This window comes from Maniola hyperantus, chromosome 2 (assembly GCF_902806685.2).
Source record: "Maniola hyperantus chromosome 2, iAphHyp1.2, whole genome shotgun sequence".
NCBI classification, from domain to species: Eukaryota; Metazoa; Arthropoda; class Insecta; order Lepidoptera; family Nymphalidae; genus Maniola; species Maniola hyperantus.
The window spans coordinates 9,283,160-9,307,066 of record NC_048537.1 but is presented as its reverse complement, the minus strand read 5'-3'; the positions used below and the strand labels follow the sequence as shown (position 1 = coordinate 9,307,066).

Genomic DNA, 23,907 nt, shown 5'->3' with positions numbered 1-23,907 from the left:
ATCTATATTACAACTTACTGGAGTGCTATTCATAAGTAACAGTATCGTTTTTAACTTTATCTTAACCAATTGTGTAAGTGAGACTCACAGCGGGGAGAGCAAAGAATGATATCCCAAGTAGCGCGCAGAAGGAGGCGATGAATTTGCCTTGCCAGGTTTGTGGGACCATGTCGCCGTACCCCACCGTGCACAGCGTGATCTGTGGCAATGGAGATGGACACACCACTAGCAATCATTAGATTTATAACACTGAGTGACCGGCACACTTGCAATGTGACCCGAACCAACGCGGACGTCGATCTCGTTTAGGTATTTTATTTTATTTATGAGCTGATGCCGGCAAAGTTCGTCGGCGTGAATTTAGGTTTTTGAAAATCCCGTGAGAACTCTTTGATTTTCCGGGATAAAAAGTTTCAGTTCTTTAACTATACCCATGCAAAAAATCACGTTGATCCGTTGCTCCGTTGCGACGTGTTTGACAAACCAACAAACAAACACACTTTCGCATTTATAATATGGGTAATGATTGGCAGTGGTTTTTCACCAACAAGTTCCATATCAATATATGACTTCAATATATTTAAATTAACTTCAGGAGATTTTCAATTACCTACTTGTAATAGAAAATACCACTAACATGCACTGACTTAAAGTTACATAATACATACAGTACTTAATACAATTTTTAGGCGTTGGCGTAATAAGTAGGCGATCAGCGGGAAGCGTGTGTGTAGTTTCGATAGTTTTGTCGCCGGACTATAAGCGAGTGTGCAAGTGCGACGAGCGATTACTTGCGCCATTCGCCCGCGGTCGCTCAGTCCTGTGCAAATTTATAATTTTGCTTTTGGACATGACAAATTTATTATTAACTAGATGATGCCCGCGACTTCGTCCGCGTGGATTTAGGTTTTTTGAAATCCCGTGGGAACTCTTTATTAGATAGAAGTATAGAAGTATATATTTTATGTTAGTTAGGAATTAAATTAGTGTAATTGGGCTTTATGCCCGTTCTAATTAAATAATAGTAATAAATAAAATAATAATAAAATAATAAATAATAATAATAAACCTGTGCGCGCGTTACACGTGTTCAAGCGAGCGAGCATCGTTGAACGAATATCGCTGAGCGAGTTTAATTTTGAGAGCTCGTCGCTCAGCGACAAAACTAGTAAAGCGAGTCAGAGAGCAACTTTTGATATATGCATCTCTTTCGTTTACACGTAATGTACATTTATTGTGCGTTTCTTAAGAGAGAAAATCGCCGACAGTTAGTAGTTTTCTCGTCGGTGGCGGTCGGACCACTGCCTTAGTGTGGAAATTAGAAACTGAACTTGCGGGAAAACAATATCATGATTTGACACCTCCAATGGCGACCTTGATTTTTTTTACAACTCCACTTAATATCTCTAGTCTTATCTATCTTAGTGAGAAACATGAGATTCAGATAAGGGTCCCGTTTTTTAACCGACTTAAAAAAAGGAGGTGGTTCTCAATTCGGCGCGTTTTTTCGTTTTTTTAATGTATGTACACTGATTATTTCGAAGTTTCTGGACCGATTTGCAAATGGTTATTTTTTAAATCAACAGTAGAAGTTTCCGTGGTGGTGCCAAATTGTTTTTGGATCCAACTTCTCATCCCTTTTGAGTTGAGAGAAACCCTGAAAACCAGTAATATAGCCAAATTTTAAACAATAACAAATGAAATAGTTAAATATAAGAGGTAACTTACGACTCCCCACCACAGGGCTTCTGCAAAATTTTTAAACTTTGTGTCGGCGACATCTTTTTCTGCTAAATAAACTAAAAATGACGCGAATATTAGCCCCAGGAAGCCTATGTAAAGCGTAGTTATCAATTCCTGAAAAAAATAAAATTTGTTAGGGCCTGCTAAATTAATGAATATACTTAAGGAAATTTTATAGGATAGGTATTAAATAATGTGCTATTGTGCTGGCCAAAGTTCCCTGTTTTTAGTTTTAGACTGACTTGTTTTTCTGCAATTGTATTTCCCGGCGACGAAGCGCAATTTTCCCTATTCAGAAAAACGGTATCAACCAAACAATAGTTTCTGTGTTAACTCTGGCCATTCATACTCTATAGACAAACAAAGAACCTCACGACGATCAAACCAGTCGAAGTAGGTACTTAGCGGCTTTATTATTTTTTTTCTATTTTTTGTAACACGTATTTTTATATATTTTGTTAATCTTCCCATGAATAAAACTTAAAGGCGTTTACGGAGTCCTAAAAATATCTCTGCAAGGGACGGTTCATACTACATTTAACATTACACAAGTTGAATGTAATAAAAGCTGTAATGAAATGAAATGTAATGAAATGCAGCCAGTATTCTTGGCACCATTCCACGCGGTCATGATTTATATAGTAATTAGATAAGGCTAGCTTTAAGTTTTATTGTAATATTTAAAAAAATAAAAGCTGTGATTTATAAAATGGAGGAGACCCTCAGATCGTTGTCACGAAACGTAGACCAGGCGAACTATAAATGAAAATTATTGGAATAATACGTTGTTTTAACAAGCCGTAATAAAATGGTTTCCTTTGTTAAAATCTATAGAATACCTAACACTACTACACAACTATAAAATAATAGGTAGGTACTTTTAGTTGTTTTTATATTCCGGTGTCGTAGACTGTAGTAACATATCGACGAGTTCTGGGCTCGAACGAGAGTCTGTAGGTAATTTTGTGGAGGTGCTTGATAAATGCTGATAGCTACACCGGTAACGCAGAAGTAGTCATACCTACCTGTGTATTACTAAACTTAGTCAGCCGGACAAAGGCAATTGTGAGATTATCAAAAATTGATAAAAAGCAGTAAAAAAACTCAAAATGTAGCTATTAAGATGTAAGTATATTATAACTAGCTTATGCCCACTACTTCGTCCGCATGGACTTCACAAATTTCAAACTCCTATTTTACCCCCTTAGGGATTCAATTCCCAAAAATCATTTCTTAGCGGATGTGTACCCAGCCCTATCCGTCCATGAGTTAATAGATCAGTCAGTCAGTCAGCGTTTGCTTCTATCTATATAGATACCTAATATGTTACAGGCCGAAGTCGACATGGAGTTAAAAGACTTTTACTTACGAATTTAGGTACATACTTCTAGATTGGCCTTAAAATTACTTGGCAGAAATCGAAGTTTTAACTTTTGACTTAGCGCACCGGGCAATCCTGGATTGCCTTGGCCATCGTGCTTTGCCGGCATTTTGGCTTGAGACTATAAAATCAAAATCATTTAAAAAAAAGAAAAAAAATGGCCCGTATGGACCACTATGAGGGTGATTGAGGTGGGGGTAGGAGTTTACGTCGACTAAATTCGTGAGTGTAGCCGTAACAATCTATACTTATAATGAAAATCACTCACGATAGTTTAAACACTGAAATAAATAATCATACATTAAAACTTGAAAAATTATGAATACCTACTCCACGAACCAGCTCACAAATCTAGTTTGCCATATACAGGTAACGCAGAAAAATCATAACAGCAACTAGAGAGCTTTTATAAAACATCTGATCTACGGGCTCTCAGTATATGCGAGGTAGGTACGTGAGTATTTTATTTCCTTAGTCAATATTGTAGAGGGAGCGAAAGTGCGGCTACCGGTTTCGGTTTATTTGCTCTGCATTGTGATCATGCAACTTTAACCTGAACCGATTGTGAGGGGATATTGAGTCCCGCCTTGTTTTGTGTTTAGCTATATCTACTCGGCCTTCGAAGGAAATTGCAACTTCTTCACTTTTGCTTATTCATCATACTTAGCACGAACGAACGATCTACTTGAGGCTAGCTAGAAGTCATTTAGTCGGAAATGTATTAATTTGTTTATAGAAATAACATTTTGCTGTCAATAGAATTAAAACTATATCGAAAGTCGTGTAATGTTAGGTTATCCATTTTGGTTATTTCACTTCATCAGTCTATTAGAACACAATATGTCGTGAGTGATTTCCATTATACATCTCTATACATAAAACCGGCCAAGTGCGAGTCAGGCTTGCGCAATGAGGGTTCCGTACTACAGTCGTATTTTTTCAACATTTTGCACAATAATTCAAAAACTATGATGCATAAAAATAAATAAAAATCTGTTTTAGAATGCACAGAATGAAGACCTTTTATATGATACCCCACTTGATATAGTTAACTTACTTCGAAAATTGAAAATACTAATTAGTAGTTTTCAATTTAGAGCCTCGATAGCTCAACGGTTAAAGGAGCGGACTGAAAAACCGAAAGGTCGCCGGTTCAAATCACACCCGTTGCACTATTGTCGTACCTACTCCTAGCACAAGCTTTACGCTTAATTGGAGGGGAAAGGGTAATATTAGTCAGCAATTAACTTGGCTAATATATAAAAATAAAAAAAATGAAATACGTGAGTAAAGCCGTTTCATCATACATGTATAACATAAATACCTATTAAGAACTAACTTTAAATAGCATACCTACTTACTGTCGTATCTATCAGTACACTGGCATTATATTATATTGACCTATATAATTGCAATTCATTCATAAATATAAGCTAAAACTTCACCACCTACATAAAAATAATATTGTAAATATTTAGACATTTAAGTATGTTTAGTCTGGTTTAAAATCACGTTTCTTTAGTCACACTAACACCTAAGAAAGATTCAGTAACATCAATAAATAAAATCAAAACAACCCGTGATTCAAAATGTTTTCTCAATTCGATGCCAAAATCCCGAGAGACAAAACATTTTGTAGTTTGTGGTAGGTTATTTATAGTAAGTACTTAAATATTGTATTTAGATACCTATTCTGATTCATGTTATGAAGCCTATTTTGTTTTATGCTTAATAAATTTTCTTTAACAGTAAAAAATCGGTCAAGTGCGAATCAGACTCAGAAGGGTTTCGCACCATCGTACAAGAAATAACACTTTTTAATTTTTTAATTTACATGGCGGTCATTTTGAAATTTTTAGTATTTGTTGTTATAGCGGCAATAGAAATACATATTCTGGGAAAATTACAATTCTACCTATTACGGTTCACGAATCACGAGATACAGCCCGCTGCCTGACAGACGGTCGGACGGACATATGAACGGACGGACAGGCAGTCTTAGTAATAGGATCCTGTTTGCACTCTTCGGGTACGGAACCCTAAAATGAGATGATAAATGTGTAGGCAGTACCATTGCAACATGAAGTAAGTATAGGAGTTGGAATATCTTTGTGAAGTTTAGGACCCAGGTCCTGGTGGCTACATTATCTTTTCAAAATTGACAGATCATTAGTCCTCACGGTTTAAGTAAGCAGTAAAAAAATTAAAAAATTAAATTCAATTAAACTTTTACAAGTACTTTTGAATGGTCAGATGCATCTACCGTATACATCTACAGTACATAGTAGTAAGTACAACATATCGAAACATTATGTACGACTAGGTAAGTACACTTATTTAAAAAAAATTGGTATCTACTTGCTAAAACGCATCAATATTTTATAGATAATTTCAAAAAAAATAATTAATTGATTAATTCGAACGGATCATATTAACGGAAAATACTTGAACAATACAATTTCACCTGTCTGTGTGCGTAAACAACTGAGCCTAGAAGTTTCCAAGTGCCGCCGCGCCGATCCATCCGAACCATGCGCAAGATTTGAAAGAAACGTAGACCTCGCAGTGCCGACGCCGCGAACACCTGGCCCGAGGAACCCATACCCAGCACAACCATTGAAGCCAGGATTGTCGTGACATCTATGTACAGAAAGCCATAAAGTTTTTCTTATTATATAAACAATAGCATCAATCGTTATAAATTATATTAAAAATTAATACCCGTGGGTTCACCCACGTAGATTTAGGTTTTTATTAATTCCCGTGGGAACTCTGTGATTTTCCGGAACCAAAATTCTATGTCTTTCCCCAGGATCCAATCTCTTTATCAAATTTAATAAAAATCGATTAAACTATGAAAAGCCAGCAGACAGACTTTCAGCAGACACTTTCGCATTTACAATATCAGTATGGATAATAATATGATAAGAGATCTAATTGCAATCATCTGACCCATTGACCTTTATGCACAAAATGTCGCAAATATTTGACATTCTGGGACTAGAAAATATCGCAATTCTTGCATTTTCACCTTGGTGGTATGGATAGAATCGTAATGTGTCCAGATGTTTACCACGGTGTAACACCATGTTATTGAAATCCTGCGATACTATAGAATCACGATACGGATCATAGTGTAAGCCGAGAGGACTTAAATATGAACAAGCTTGGAATTTGGATTGACAGATTAAATTAGTAGTTCTACCTGCAAAATGAAATTCGACAAACAATAATAAATAGTACAAATGAAAAATTGTTAATAAGAGTATATAATATTAATAATGAAAGATAAATTTAGTTTTTAACTGGCGAACAAATGATACTTACGTAGAAACTTCATATAATATTCAAATTAAGTATATATTCGTTTAAAAGATCCTTTTTGAAAGAACACGTCCGTAGCATGGCCCGTAGTAATGGGCTACGAAAGTGCTACGGCCACTTGGACCTTGCACTTAGAGTTAGATTTACCAAAAATAGTTATATTTTTGTTTACCAAAGTAGTTATATTTTTTATAATTTTTATGAGTGTTTTACCTACACTTCAAGAAAATTACTAACTAATTTCGCATCGGGCGCGAACTCAGAAGATGCAGGTACGATTCCTGCCGGTTACGCAATTTTTGATATGTATTTAAAACTAGCTGCCCCGGCGAACTTCGTACCGCCTAACAGTCGATTCTAATCTTTTTAAATTTTTCTCTCTGTATGAACCATCCTCGTACTTTAAGGAATATTATAAAAAAAGAATTAGCGAAATCGGTTCAGCTGTTCTCGAGATTTGCGATGAGCAACACATTTAGTGATTCATTTTTATATTATAGATTATGCAAAGTACTTCTTTATGAACGACTATGTATCTCTTGCCACTTGATTAAATTATATAACTTATATTATAACATACAATATAACGTATCTTATTATACTTATACTTAATCTTGTGTTTTGTAGGTACAAATTTATGTTCTAATCCAACCTCGCGATAGAAAGTTAAACGACCACAACGTCTGCAACTTTTGATTTTATGGTGACCGTAAATATAGACGTAGAATCGCTAATCTATTATAAGTCTTTGAACTATTTTAGGATCTTTGTAATCAGTATGAACCTATTTTCGCTATAAGCATTTGCGTTACCTCGTGTTTTACGTTCTTCATTCTTTCAAAATAAAACAAATAACAAAGGATTATTATTTTTATTAACAGTCAAGGCTTCCATTTAGTGTTCAAGTACGATTTTAATTTTTAAATTTAATTTTAAGACTTATCTGCCATCACTCATGCAGCGTAGATAGCGATTTTAGGTAAATGCTCCTTATGTTACTAAGGAGCAAACTTATTACCTAACAACGTACTGATTACATACGCTTTGTTACCTAATTAGAAGTTTATAAAACATTAAATAAAAGAGAAGTGATTCCAAGTCGCAATCGACAACGCAATTTTTAAAAAGTATGCGGGTGAGAAATGTAGAGCGTTCGAGTAGTGGTGTCATAATTCAATATTTTCAATCATCCTTGTACGTTTGTGGATGAAGCTTGCTCTTAAGATATTCAAAATGTACTTTTATTTGTGAATTCTTATTAGGTATACCAATTATTTTTATGAAAAACCGTCAATGATATCAACACAAAATGTAATTCATAAAAGCAAGTTACGATTTCAATGACTTAGCAAATTCGAGGCGTAATAACGTAATTAACCAAACACATAATATCGGGGAAGTGATGTCCAAAGGTAAACTTTACATTCCTATATTAAGGGGTGTCCAAATCAACCCCATTTTACCTTTGGACAGCACTTCGTCAGCCACTCTATAATATATCCTAGTGATACAATTAATAGGTCAACTGTCAAGATGTAATACAGTTGCGTACACCTATAAAGTCAAGTAGGCGAATCGTGCGGCAGTGTTTGCCAGTTAGGGGCTATGGCCCGGTCGCAGGGCGGGCGGCTCCCCAGAGAGTTGAATGGCTGTGTTGTCGCATGAAACGCTTTTCAAGTCTCCGAAAATGTTAAGGTCACGGCACACGAACAAGGCTACGTAAATGAAAAGTTATTTTTAACGATAGCGATCTTTCCAATGTTTTCAATTATTTTATTGTCCAATATTTCATTTCGAAATTATTTTCAGCATTTTTACGCAGGTTATCTGTATTTAATCGAAATTACGAAAGCTTACCGTCAATATTAATTGTCTGATTTACGAAGAGATAGTGAGTACAAATATCTTTTAGTTATTTAAAGTATTGTTGAAACACTGTTCAGTGATATAATAAGTATATTGTATACAGATAGAACAATAATACATTATATAATAATTGGCTTCTCAGAAACGGTGATTTTGTGTTTTTCCACATCTACTAAATAGCTTTCTGTATCCCAGTAAAAATTCGTTTTCACATAAAAATCTCCATAACACAGAGTGGGGCTCGGTCGCTCAGGTATTAAATATTTAAATACATACATAATAAATTGTTGAAATCTTACACTTACCTATTATACAGAAAGGTCGCCTCAAGAACTTGAGGCGCCCCATGGACCCTTGGTACCGGGACCGGCATCCTGACGACCATAACCTTTTTAAAAATTGAATAATATTTAATCTACCTGTACTGTTGATTAATGAGAAATTGTTTGCATGGTATCTCATGAAATGTTTGGCTGGCAAACCAATAAAACTAAGTTATTATTAAGCGTATCAAACTTTATTCAAGATTTTATACATAGCTACATAATATAGAACCGACACTCGTAACACAAGCTATCTTAGTACGAGTGTCTAAGCACTCCTTTGGCAGGGTCACGTATTGTTAAACTAGCATAATATTATTGGAATTATTTGTAAGCAGTAAAATTGTAAAAGTTATTGATCTTTGTAAACGAATAAATAAATTGAAAAATTGAATTGAACCTAGCGAGTTTTTAACTTCATAATATTCCTTTTATTGAAGCCATATTTTCGTAGGCGTATAGCACCTAAAATAAATCTACCACTTTCGGTTAAATATCAGTTCTAGTAAGAAAGTAGGTGAGTATTTTAACGTGAAATATTTAACACACCATGTTTAACCTAGTTTTGCATAACTAAACAAAGTTTTGTTAAGTTTGCTTGCAAACTGTCCCTAGTGCACGTGAATAGTAAGTAGGCAAGGAATATACATATGTATATATACATATGTACAATATACATATGTACATAACATATTATGTTCAACGATGTAGCATAGCATACCTTATAATTAGATACGTACAATTAGGAATACGGTCGTTTATCAGGCCTGTTATGTTGAGTCTGTATGTATAATTTCCATAAAGTTTTGATGTAATCGGTACTTTTCTATAGGTGCTTTATAAAAGCTTTATGAATATGTTACGGGTAAAAGTATGCGCCAAAATACACGCTAATAAAACAATATTGCGTTTACACGTTAAATAGCCTAACATATACATCTTCACTAATGTAATGCACACTTAAAGATTTATTATATTTTAACCTACTTAAGAGACTCGTAGAGCTTTTTCAATTATACAAGTAATATGAAAGTAATATGTATTGCCCTTATAATTTATTTAAACTACCTACCTACCTACGTAGTGTGAGTGAGCGTCTTCGCTCGTCATATTGTGTTACTATTCCGCTGTGATATAAATAACGAACTTTTTCTTACCTACCTACATTTATCTATAAATTTAATGATTGTGTTTTTACCTACTAAGTATATTTAGTTTAAAATAACCTACATTTAGTTCAATGTTGTTAGTTTATATAAGTAATTATTGTTATTTAGCTTTTAAGTATTATATCATTAAATGAATGTGTTACGTGTACCCATCTACTGTCGACGGCATTGGTGTACGGAAAAAACTTATGATTTAAAGTTTATGATTACACCTAAACTTGTTGTAAAATGTACATATTCTTCCTAAATAAATAAATTATTTATTATTATTATTATTATTATTATTAAAGTAGGTACGTTATAAATTACTTGGTGCTCTAAGGCTCTATGTTGGTTTATATCTACATTCGCGTTGCCTTAGTAGCCGGTGGATGCCTGTACGTGTATCATTAATCATTATTAAAAAGCTCTGCATAGGGTAATTTATAAAGATTATCTACAGAATAGGGATATTGCGAAGATAAGCAATATGTTCGCTATAAAATATGACTTGTTTTACTGCAATTTAATTTATAGAAACCTACTCATGAAAAATAGATGTTCCTTTATAACAAATTAGATGATGCCCGTTACGTCCACGTAAGTTTCATTTTTTTTTATCCTGTTTGATTTTCTGGAACAAAAAGTATCCTTTGTCCGTCTCCGGGATGAAAGTATCTCTGTACCGAATAGATAATTCCTTTGACTTTATCGGCGTAAATTTAGGTTATTTAAAAATCCCACGGGATGTGTTTCATTTCCCAGGACATAATAGTAGCCTTACTATGTTATTATTGGTAAATGGTAAATTATTTTGACGATTCAAAAGCACTTGTAAAAGTTTATTCGAATAAAAATATAAGTATTCCATTCAATTCAGTATGAAAGGTATATGTGTACTAAATTTCGTCGAAATCGGACCGTGAAAGGTTAGAAGACAGACAAAGAAATACTTTCGTATCCAAAATATTAGTAGATATGAATACCTACGACTGAACTAAATGGAAAACTGAAAAGTTAGCTGTAATGTAATATGTCAGTTAGTACTAGAGTCGTCGAGAGGTGCTTTTCAGTACCTGTAACCATATTTATATTGATCGGTTTGAAGTGGACATTTACTGGCTCATGCCTACTTACCCACGAGTACGCCGATGACGAAACATTGTTACTTGCGTTGTTTAATGCAACGATTATATTTTAGCATTTAAATAAGAATACGTACTTTGTGATTTACTTATGACTCGACTACACTGAACTGACTGAATGAAGGTAAGGTATTTGGTTTTATGTATGTTAGTGTGTAGCGTAGGTATGTATGTATCAAAAAATGTTAGTCGCCACCTGAGATTTCAATAAATAAGGTGTTGTAAGATTTGTCTAATTTTTGCTGGTTTCTGCCCAGTCGGCTTTCTTATTATTCAATAAATATTTTTGTAAGTATTATGGTCTTCTATATCGTTGAAGATAATATTCCTTTGTAGTTAAATGTCTATTAATTATTCTTTACCAACCAACTGTTTAAATATTACCATAATATTTTAAATAATATAATATTACCTTAAAAAAAATTCTATTGCGAACCAGACGACAACCACCGTCTCCATGTAGAATAAAATGATTCCAGCCTTTGCCTCGTACTCTTCGATTGTAGAGAATACCGACAGTGACAAACACATGAACACCATCAGGAACCTGTTAAAGTAAACAGTAAACACAATTAATTGTGCGACCAAAAAATTAACTGTATATTAAATAATATAGAAATAACAGTCAGCATTTTAAGTTTTTCGTTTAAATTATTGTTTGAGAGTTAGTTAATTGAGAGATAGTTTATGTATTTACATCTAGTTGTTATTATTTTTGTCATGATTTTAGGATTTTTTTTTGATGTTCCGAGATATAATTTTAAAATGAAAACTGTCTGTGAGAGCAAGTTGATCTCATTTCTACTTGAATACAGGTAAAGTTTTCTTGCGACTAGAGTGACCAGACTGCATTTTATAGTACCTACCTACTTATTATTTTCAATGTAAGTAAGTCTGTGTCTAAAGCATGTTTTCTAATAAAATATATGTAAGCGTGTTGATGTTAAAAGAGTTCTTACTGTCATGGATTCCATTAAAAGGAATGTTTTATGAAAAGAGGGATTTGGCACTGACATGCTTGGTTGTCAATAAGAATGGAAGATTTGCAATTTATCATAATATTAGCTTAGGCAAAGCTTAGGATTAGCTTAGAATAATTATTATTGGAGATATCTGCTAGCATGATTAATATTGGTGTGATTGCATCGATGTATATTGTGATATGGAATATTGATTGGTTGATGCTGGAATGTCCCGGTTGGTAAAGAATCATTGATGACTCTCGTGCAATGTTGAAATCATGTTGAAATGGACATCGATGTAAAATGGATTAGACAATGAGTTTCCCACGAGATCGAATAGCTTACATTCTGGTTTCTGTGGTAATCGCTTACTTGGGCGGATAGTGGTCGTGGCGCGTGATGCACGACGCTATGGTGTTCAGTGTGTAGATGTGCACAGAGTGGAGAAGGTTGAGCTATTGCGATATTCTGAATTAGTAAAGAGAAGTTAATAATATGATCTGGTTTAAATCGTAAGAGAGTCAATGCAATGATCCTTTAAAAATTGTTCATGAAGATGTGACTGATAATTGAGTTTAGATGCTACGCGAGATTCTTGCTGGTTCTTCTCGCAGTATGCTGTGGCATTCCGAACCAGTGGTAGATTATCCTTAGATGATACATAATGGAATAGGTCGTGATTTGATTGAGAAGTTGCAATGGCAATTGCGCCCTAACGCACATGATGTAGTGTTTAGCTCAGGCTAGCTAGTTTAGAGTGAGGTGAGGGGTCGCTGTGAGGGGTGATGGGAGGTGACCTAGGTAGGTAAGATTAGGTTAGGGTGATCTGATTGGGGTGCCAGCCAGGTAACCTCCCAGTGTGCCTGGGTGCTGCTGGTCCCTTTTGGATGCATCGGGCATCCGAGGGGAAGAGCAGTATTCGGGCCGGTGCACCCCGGTAACATGGCTAATAATCTCTCTTCGGGGATATTGTTAGCCATGGCAGCCTGGCAGGGGGGAGGTTTCTCCGCGTGTCCCTCTGACTAGCAGAGGGCACAGTGGACGAAGCGGAGGATGAGACGCGGGCGACGTGCGCGGAATTGCGTTGTCGCCCGTTGGGTCTCCGGGGGAGGTGAGGTGCACATAGTTGGTGCACCTCGGACGTGCGACGGGGGACCTCGTGAGTGGGTCCCCGATGGAGGGTCCGCCTCGGCGGACGTCGCTTGCGGGGTCGCGGTGGTTTGCTTAGGCGTTCCCGTGACCCAGTCGCCAGGCGACGCGCAGAAGTGCCGCTGGGTTTTAGTGGGTATTCCGTTCGCCTCTCGGCCTGTGAGTCCCACATACCTTCCCTCCAGTTGGTTGGCTGGCTGGTTAGCTGGCTGGCTTCCAGGAGGGGGGGATGCGTAAATGCATTTCCCAGCGTAAAAAAAAGGGTGATCTTGTGTAACGTTGATGGTTTCCATGTACGATACGTGAGAGTTACAATGATTGTAATTGAGGATAGTTAATGGACAACACAAGAATATCGTTAGTTCACATATACGGCCTGGTTTATTTTGAGAAAGTAGATCCTGACTTATCCAATAGGTTGTTTAAAGTGTTGAGAACTAATTGTAAAGATCATTAATTAAAGTACCTAGTGATTAATTACTACGTTCTGATACTTTCTGATGTCGGCTGAGGATTAACAATAATAACTATCGGTCATCCTTCTCCCTCCTCCTCTCATGCGTGCCGATATAATATAAATACCATTTTACAACTGTCCAAAAAAACAAATTGTGATATTATTCATAGGATGATTGTATAGTATACCTAACATTGTGTACTTATTTGTTTATTTATTTATTTAAACATCTTTATTGTTAACATACTTATAATTATAATAAGTAAAAATACAGGATACATTTTAAAAACAAATTTACTTATAGAACATAGTTATTTAATAATAATATTATGTACCATGCAGCCAAACAAATAAAGGATAGATCAAGAAGTTTAGTTATGATATAAAAATAACTCTTTCATCGTCATAGCTGTCCTCGAGTCTGTCACTAATGTAATTTATTGATAGTAAAAGCATTATATCTGAGCAATAGTCTTAAAATAAGAAAAAATATTGAAACATATGGTACAGATAACAACTCTATCCAAGATTTTGTAGATCAAGCTCAAGAATTTATCGCTTTCGAGTCAGCTAACGAGCTATCTGTATAGACACAGACTATTCCTCGGTGTGTATAGACAACAGTTGAAGCAAAGTGATCGAGACGCGAGACCCAAAAACCCGCGGGAGACGCAAGCGCCGCGCCGCGCCCGCGTCGGGTCAGCGTTGTGGTCATTCAGCTTTCCATCGATAAGTACCTACGATCGAATTCTATCACACGTATCATCTGCACTTCTTGCTGCTCTTGAGTCTCCTGCGGGTCTTGCAGGATTGAAATTTAAGATGAATATTAAATTGTATCAACCATACAATTGGGCCTTCTATAAATAAGTTGATAGTAAGACTCACACAATCATATGATATAGGACGGCCTTTACACCCCTTGGCCGTTCAAGAAAATTATAGAACTTGGATTGTAGGCGTCGGTAACGCGCGTCGCGTCGCGTTGCGCGGTAGCTGAGCGGCTTGCCCAGCAGCGACATCCGAGGCGCCACCAGCCGGTCGCCGCCACGCTTACTCTCACTGGAACCAACCACACCACATTCACCTCAGGTTTCTTCAAGGACCTAGCTACTTTTTCAGACAATTAGGAATGGTTGCGGTAGTAGTACACACATGACGAGGCATGTGTGTACCACTACCAATCCAGCAATAGAATCTCTTCATTTTCATAGCCTGCCGTTCTTACCAGAGCTAAGCTAGCTTAAGCTGCGGCAATGGAGCGCTTTTATTGGTAGCTTTCACACACTTACCTTGAGTGTACACACACTCCTACTACTTAAGAAAATCTTTATTGGAAAAACAACCTTATGGACAACTGCTCCAGATTTATTTACAAGACCCTGTATTAAGCCAACCAGATGCCACGCTGCAGTGCTTATTCTAAATTGTAGGTAGGTGTGTGTCTCACTTTTAAAAAAATCAGTAATCCATATTAATTTTACATGATATTGAGTACTAATTGTATTCAATATTTCTACTAAGAACTTTACTCTTGTATTTGATAGTTATTGTAGACCCTACCTATACCTAAATAGATTTTCACAACAGTCTTTAAATCTATAATGAACAACTTTATCGTTAGCAGTACGGAATCTTGCATTGCATCAAGGTATGTTGTACCTTGAAGACTATAAAATCTACATAGTAAAGAAACTTTGATATTTAAATAATATGGTTTTCAAAGAATTGAATTTTTTTGAAAAATGCACCCCGAGTAAGTTTAGCTAAGTTAGTACTATTATATCTTCTGTGGTTTAGTGTAGTATACGCGTAGGTACATATAACAACACCTATAAGGTGTCTATGTGTAAGTACATATAAAAAAAATTGTCCATTTCAATATTTATACATAAATTAAATTTATTCTCTGTGAAGTTTAAAACACTTACAACCTTACATAATAGAGTCAGGTCAACCTGAGCTGCGACACAATTTGCCTACCGAATTTGCGTCGACAACCGCCATGCGCTATCTACATTTTCTTTTTTTAAATGAACCGCCTGCACTTCAGTTAAAATATAAGTGCTACAGTAACTCTGAATTTGTAAAAAAGTTTCCGGCCTACAAGATGAGTATAAAATAACTAAGTAGGTAAGTACCGTTACCATAGCCACAAAGATAGGTAAGTACCTTTTGTAAATTCTAACACACCACGCGATATATTCTAACTAAAGAAATAATAAGAGTAACAAGAGGTAAGAGGCAGCCACGCTTATAACAACGTAGGTACAGTGCATAATTCAAAATACTCGTAGTTATATTATGTGCGATGTTATGTGCTCCATGCGAGCCTTGTTCGTCATTTAGCGACGCGTTTTATATCCAACCATCGGAAAACAAGCTTGTTTGAATGTTTATTTTTGCATCTCTTCACACTTTAAAATTTTGCTCATATTTTTTTTAATCAACATGTAAATTGTTCTCATTTTGTACGCAATTTGGAGAATAAAGAAATAGTTTTTGTTTCAAAATATCACAACACTCAATATTCAATTTCATAAGAAAGGAAATGATATATCAATCAAAAGAAATTGAAAATGCTATTCTAATATAAAAAGCAATTAGACATAATCTTAAGGCGAAAAAAAGGCTTTTCCATTTCAAAAAAGGGGTTGGAGCATAACGCTTTTCGTTCTTCCACCGTGGAAGGACTCAATGCCAACTGATTGCGTTGTTTATATAATTTTATAGCTTTTGACCCTTTTTGGAGGAGCGGTTACGGCGACTATTTTCTCTATAAAAATTACAATAAACTTTTACGGGTATTTAAGCCTTTAATAACTTTCATAAGTTTTAATTAATGTCCCTCAGTCTAACAAAGTCTCATATTGAGCTCAACCGCTCTAGTACGGATTTGCCGGTTTAGATAAAAGTGAACGTCAGAATTATCCTCAAAATTCGTTTCGTGATCAGAAAGAATCCCTTATGACTTATATTTACCTTGTGTTACTGTACACCAGTCTGATTGAGGCCCTTTTGCACCATATGACCGCCTCTTGTATATGACAACTCTTTGATGTTATCAGTTTAGCATACTTAGATAACAGCTAACGCGTTGTTCTTCAGCTATAACTAAATGAAATACCTATCTAAAAACTGTTTCCCCACGTGTGCATCCCAACCTTTCACCATCTGATTTGATTAATTAATAATGGTATTATACAAACACAATTGGGTAGACATTAAAGTTAAATAATAATTCAACCATCATCTTTTTTATTATTTAATTAAAATATTTACGTACAGTTCATCAAACACAGAAAAATCCAAAATAAATAATTTTAATACATATTTTGATATGTATTAAAATTATTTGCGTAACCGGCAAGTATTGAATCTGTATCGCTTTGGCTATCGCTGCCTTGGAGTGCCTTTAAGTTTAGTGTGTTTAGATCACGATCCCTTCACCGCCGATAACACTTCAAAAAGACAGCCATCTTTCAGATGAAATACATAGGTATTACCTGAAAAATAGACCGAAGCAGGGGAGTAGGTTTTAAGTCCGTAGGCCATGGGGTAGCACTCCTGTTGGAGTCGGGTATGCCCGAAACACCGAGGTACCCATGAGGATTTTCCTCCTTTACTTACTTCAAACAAAAACGAAAAGATAAAGGCTACTATAGCCTAGAGGAATGCAGGTTCAAACCCTGTCGGTTTCGCAATTTTTGGTTTTAAAATTTATTTCAACTATCATCGTTTTTAAATGTGATTTAAGAAGCTTCCAATAACGAATGTACAAAAGCTATTAGAACGCATAAACTCATAAATATTATTTTAAAGTCTCACACAGCACATCATGCAACATGCAAATTGCAATTAATCTAAAACACTATAGTAAAGAGTAGGTACCTACTAAAACTGTAGATAGTAAGTACTTACTATCATCTTTTTTATTGTTACAGATTAGGTAAGTAAGACTAAAAAAGAGAGAAACAGCACACGCTCTACTGATGAATTATCTAATCTAAATATATAAAGGAGAAATACCACTCACTGACTGACTGACTAATCACGAAATCGCAGAAACTATAAAGCCTACAAACTTGAAATTTGGAAGGTAGGTTCTTTCTAGGACGTAGGTGTCAGCTGTCAAAAATTCCAAAGGGTGTGAAAAGGGGGGTCGAAGGTTGTATGAAAGTCCTATGTTTTTGGAGTTAGAGACGTGAAATTCGACATTTAGGTTATTAGCTTTAAATAATAAAAATCTGTATAAGTCAATTTGGGAAATTAAATTTCCCCCCTTAAGGGTGGTAAAATAGGGGGGGGGGGGGCAATGTTTTTATAGAAAAGTTTTAACAATTGTTATTTTTACTTGAAATTTTAAATGTAGGCTATTTTTAGGGGGTAGGTATCAGATAAGAAAGGATCTTACTAAATTCCCCCCCTAAGGGAGTAAAATGGGGGTGGAAAGGTTATATGAAAATCCTATGTTTTTGAAGTTAGAGATATGAAAATTGGCATTTAGGTATTCTGGATTCCGTGTCTTAAGGTGAGACCGAGTGAGTAAGTAAGTGAGACCTTTTGCAGCGGGAAAATTTCAGATCTCATGAGAAAGCAGAAATTTTACGCGGACGAAGTCGCGGGCATCTGCTAGTTATTTATTAATGGGAGCAACAAATAGGTATAACTTATGAAATTGAGATCATAGATGATTCATTACCAAAAGTCGCTTTAGTTATTCCTATTGCAGCAGGGTACCTACCTATAATTAGGTACGTTCATGGGAGCTACCCTAAACAAAATATTTATCAAAATTTGTCACCACTTTGTCGGCGTGATTAATGTTTATACCCATGCCAAATTACAGATTTCTAGCACTAATATAGTCTCTGAGATTAACCGAGGACGGATGGACAGACAGATGGACGGACATGGCGAAACTATAAGGGTTCCTTGTTTACTACGGAACCCTAAAAATGGATAGACGCTACAAAACGAATGATCAAAAGCTTCCACGAAAAAGCTTGTTGTTTTGTACAAAACTTATATTTTATTACACTTTGCTACAATTCTCTTAAACACAGGTGTGCATGGCGGACCTGTTAAACTTCCCAAGTTCCAGGCAAATGGCTGGGTGCCATTGTGACTTTTATTTCGAAATATTGGTATTGTGATTGAAAGCTTTTGAAAATTTGCAGTCTCTCTACAACACGTGAATAACTTTTTACCTAGCCGATACATAACTTATACCAATTACGTAAATAATCATTTTTATATTGGTGAGTATGTATATAATAATTATTATTAATTAAATTAATTTAAAATGTCTCAACAATAAAAATAGATAAAAACTACAAATGGCATTGTTTTTACAAAAAGATATGCTTAGGGAAAGCTGCGCATCATATTACGTTCGTACATCATCTTCGCTTTGATAGAGTCACGTGCGATTAAATGCTTAAAATTTTAAGCTATTGGTACTTACGCCAATTACTATTTGAGCCTAACAAGAATGGTTCATTAGATTTAGGTAAGTGCTGGGTTCAGAACGTCGTCGTCGTAATGAAATAATAGTGATAAAATTTAACTACCTACTTATTGTTAAATTAATTAATTTCATTGGATAGGTACTTCATTAGAGTAACAGACGTTAACTGAATTTATTATTTTTTAAATATCTACCTAACAGTGTCTTTAATATAGGTAGGAGTACCTAGATATAAACAGATTTACCTACACCTAAATTATATTTTCTTGTACTTGGATGAAAGCTGCTTGTTTTTGATCTCAACAACAATTACCTAAGTTACAAAATTAGGAAACACCAAAGTTTCTTGGCGTTACTCTAAATTATTCTGGCTCCTATGAATATACAACGTTTTCAGGTTAATTTTCCTTGACATGAAATTTAGCTGTAGACGTGCTTGTAAATGAGTTCCGAGGAAACTGTTTATTATTATGGTGTAGATAGTAAATGGATTTGATTAGGTCTACCCAGGACTACCGATGTCCGCTAATCGTAATATTCTAATATTTATAATACAACGTGTGGTACATACAGTATCCCCTGTAACAGCTATTTAGTCAAAACAACTGTACCTACCTTACGTAGTCTTCGGATTCTTAGGTTTATGCACAGAATGCATACAAATACTAACAGTTTATTTATGGCTTGAACAACAAAATGCGGCGTGTCTAGGTAAACACAATATATTTTTACAATGGATAGTTTGCTTGCTTTTAAATTAATCCGGTAAAGAATAATAATTTATAAATACAAATTTATTTAAGTAAATTAGTAATGCTCACTACTTTCTGCCGTGGTGTAGGGAAGTACAAGTTACAACTAAACAGGTAAGTGAACTACAAAAGTGTCATAGAATTTATAACTTTATATTTTTGATTTTGGTGTATTAAGTATAAACAAAGGATAGTTGTAATATTGTTACTGTATTTGGGTATATACTAAATATGTACATTCGGAAAAGGTTTAGGTGTTGTAGATAATATCTTCATCCATGTGAAGACGTGATGAAGGAACATGACTTAGCTTAACCCTTATAATCGATCTTCACGGCGCCACTCTGGTTAAACTATATCCGTATCTACTTACGTCCTACCTACGTCCTAATTCCTATAGTACATAGGTAATAGGTACAGACAAAAATGTTGTTATTAATTCCTACGTACCTACTTGGTTATTGCTTACTCACCACAACCAAAGTTCACAACCGATGAATAATATAGGTACTTACCAAAATTTTAAAAATACATGTACAACTTAATGAATAGGTAACAGGTACATAGCTATTAGCTATATTTGGGTATGGAATATGGATACTCGGAGTATTTCTGACTCGGAGACCACTGCTTATTCTTGGGTCAAAGCGTCATTGGTACTTGAAGGTTCGGTTCTAACATAAAGTGCAGTACACACCAAAACCGAGCGCCGGACCGATGCACTATGGGAAAATCCTGTATGTTTCGTATCAAAACTTCATGTCTCAGTTCTTTCAAAATGAAATAAGCTGTAATTATGCACACGTATTTGTGCCGCGCCGGTATTGTGCTGGTGGGTGCTCGGCTTCAGAACATTGCAAGCCGGAACATATTTGCCAGCAGTACGAGAACCGCGGTATCTGCGGCATGTGCCGTTCGAAGTTAGTGATTCTCGATGAAAGCCTACACTACCTACACTAAAGAAGGCTACCTTGGAACGTATTATTTTATAGCTATCAGTTTCCTTTTATCAATATAGGTAAGTATATTGATAACCCGATACACAATAATTCAAATAATATATTTTTTTCCTACTTGCCCGGAAAGTGCTTCATTATTTTAAAAAAAAGTCACACGGCTCTTATCTGCCGCACGCCAGCAATTTCCAACAGGACAATAATATAAATTGTTGGACATTTTCACACTTGTAACGAGGTTGTTTCAATGAACACTAACATAAATTAGGTGGTTAAGATACACGTGGCGTGATGTTTGATAATGCAAAAATGAGAGAAAGTACTATAGAAGTCTTAGCCAAAATAGCAATTAAACAGCCATCGTTTAAAATCACTTCGGAAGTCCTTGACTTCGCCTCGTCTTTTCAATATTAATCGGCCGTAAATTGCTTTATTTCCGGCCTTGATAGTAAAATAGTACCTACATCTATTTTATGCGTGCTACACGTCAAAACTATTGAAGGAGTATGAACGAAACTTGCCAAACTTTAGCTAACACTGTGGGTTAACCAAAAAAAATAGTATTTATCCCAAAAAACGATTGGGTTCGTTCGGATTAGGGAATGAAAATTTTTGATGATCTTATTGAAATTTCTTAAAATCCTTAAGACTCCCACATATCTACGCAAAAGAGAGCCTACATGCAAAATCTCAAGATTCTGGATCCAGCCGTTTGAGCCGTTGATATTGGTACTATGTCATTCAGTGTCTCCTTTATAAAGAAAGTTAGATAGGTCATAGAATTGACATACTTTATTGCATCTCATATTATAGTCCTAGAACCCAGAAACGCCAGATAACTTTCAGATAACAGGAAACTTTCAGAGAAATAAAATGTGTGGGATACAGTAGTGTCAGTATGTACTTTTAACGTAAGTATAAATTATAATATCTGTCAGCTTGTACCGACAGCCAATTTAAATATATCAACGTCTGCCGTCCTGGGATCTTGCTCTAATATTTCAAGGCCTTTTATAAGTTTTTATACCAACCCATTTTATATTTACCTATGTGATAATATGGGGACACCCATATTGTTCAATACAATATACGAATCTTAAATAAATAAACAACGGTTAAAATAGGTCATGTTCTTTCAGGTTAAAAGAAAAATTAAAGTCATTATTAGTGTTAAGAACAAAGTGAAGTTTTATCAAGAATAGTCGGGTAACTAATAAGAAGATATAATTTAGGGATCAGAATATGAATTAGTATTTTATAAAAATTTACTGCCTACCAGGGTAATAAAGGAAGTTTTAGATATTGGTTTTATCATCTAACTACGATAGCAAATAAAGAAACGTCCAGGACGCTGAAATTGGTTTTGTTTTTATAAAAGTAAAATAAGTAGAATAAATCAATCTTCTACTTAAATGTACTACGTATATTCAAATAAAAACAAAAATACTGTAATGTATTACCTATGACGTATAGCATCTTCATGTACCCGAACACGCCTTGTTGATTTCATTTCGTGTTTCACCTAAACATTTTATGCCAATCAATAGGTATGTCAGTATGATAATTATTATGGGTAAACATTTTCAAGTTGGATTTTAATTGGATAATGTATTAGTACCTAAACAATTTTCATATTGAGAGATAGGTATGTAGATACAGAACTTTTCATAGAACATCAGATGAAACTAACTTGTATTATTATTGTTGTAATTTGTACCTGTATGTGTGTGTACTCTACCTATTTGTAGATAAATAAACTATGAAGTGATCAAGAGTCAACTTAAACCGAATAATAATTACAGGAAAAGATACCTATTACATATTCAGTTTTTAATTGTTTCATTTTCAAACTAAATTAATATATTTTATTAACAATAGGTAGGAACATAACATAAAATATTTTAATAAAAATACAAATTAGTATGTATAGTCGCGCTGGCGCGATGCGACGCACAGTGCTTGCTGTCGTATTGTTATAATCACTTAATTAAATGCGAAAAATCCGTTGAACCCAACACTACAAAATAGTAAACTATTGATCCAAATCGAAGGGCACTTTATGCGCAATTTACTGAACTTACAGCACTTAATTTTACCATAAAAGACAAAACAGTGAGACATAAAAGGCATGCCGTAGTTTACCAAATTTTATATTAAGTGTACTTTTTCAGCCATTTCAAATTATTAAGTAACTAACATAATACATGAAAATTGAAAATGCTTAGCATTACTTACATACCTTGAATTTCACAGCCAATCTAAACAACTGAAAACTGACATCCATAAATATTTACATTCCGGTGTATAGACGTGAAATGTGTAATCGCGTGCGTTACGGGCTACGAGCGGCGCGCGTAGACGTCGGTGTCGGGGCAGCGCGCGATGGAAGCGGGCGCGCGGCGCGTGGCGAGCGGCCCCGGAGCGCCGGCATACTAGCTGCCGCGGGCGGCGACGGGCGAGGGCTGACGGCGAGGCGCGGGCTCCGAGCGCCGACTGCCGAGTGACGTCGCACGCCACCACCGCCGCCGCCCACCCAGCGAGCCGCCCTTGCCCGCCCGCACACCTCTAACTCTAATTGCTGGCCATCTCCTGCAATTCAGGTCATCGCGATCCTTCTCGAATTCTTTTCCGATACGAAAAAATCGTTTTTAACTAGACATTCAATATAATAGCTAGTTACTGTTAAATATCTGAAGATTAGCCACATCGTGTATTATAATATCAAGAAATGTCTCTTTTTTGAGGACGGCGAGAAGGCACATCTTCCCGGTGCACACCCACATGTGCCAAAGATTAATTATTATTACTGTTTATTGTTAGGTATACCTATCGTTAGCCGCATTGTATTATTTCATAGTACAAAAACAAATAGTGTAAGTAGCTACAGTCTTGCAATGTATAGTCCGCGACAGGTCGAAATTGCAATCGGGATATGACGCGAGGAGACGCCCCGCTTACATATTAATCCTTCTTATTAATATTTATGTTGATAGCAGAGGCGGCTTTACCTATGGTGTAGGGTGTGCGGTGCACACGTGCGCAGGAGTGTAGGGGGCGCGGCGCCAAGCGTTGCGAGCGACACTTTCAGAGCAGGGTTGTTGCGGGTGCCAATATTTGGACATCCACGGATGCAGATGCGGATTATTAGAAGTTCACATCCGCAGATGCTGATGTCTGAATTAATGCGAATGTTCTGCATTATTTTGCGGATGCGAATGCGAATATCCGTAA

General features: G+C 35.7%; 1 protein-coding gene across 11 annotated transcripts in view; it reads right to left on the bottom strand.

Annotated features, from left to right (window-relative positions):
* KCNQ (KCNQ potassium channel) overlaps positions 1-23,179 on the bottom strand; it is a 52,650-nt gene extending 29,471 nt beyond the window's left edge. For 5 of the 11 annotated variants that reach the window (XR_011238026.1, XM_069506031.1, XM_069506058.1 and 2 more), the window contains exons 1-7: positions 22,137-22,217; positions 14,387-14,560; positions 11,343-11,477; positions 8,620-8,702; positions 5,589-5,764; positions 1,729-1,857; positions 89-199 (exon numbers count right to left, since the gene is read on the bottom strand). Coding sequence is in view for 10 of the 11 variants with exons in the window: in XM_069506031.1 (XP_069362132.1) it covers positions 89-199; positions 1,729-1,857; positions 5,589-5,764; positions 8,620-8,702; positions 11,343-11,477; positions 14,387-14,560; positions 22,137-22,186 (858 nt within the window). In the remaining variant the exon portion in view is untranslated. Of the gene's footprint in view, positions 1-88; positions 200-1,728; positions 1,858-5,588; positions 5,765-8,619; positions 8,703-11,342; positions 11,478-14,386; positions 14,561-22,136; positions 22,218-22,911 lie in introns of those variants that run through there. The other 6 variants (XM_069506026.1, XM_069506048.1, XM_069506035.1 and 3 more) reach the window with 5 other exon arrangements.
* Positions 23,180-23,907: the final 728 nt, after the last annotated feature.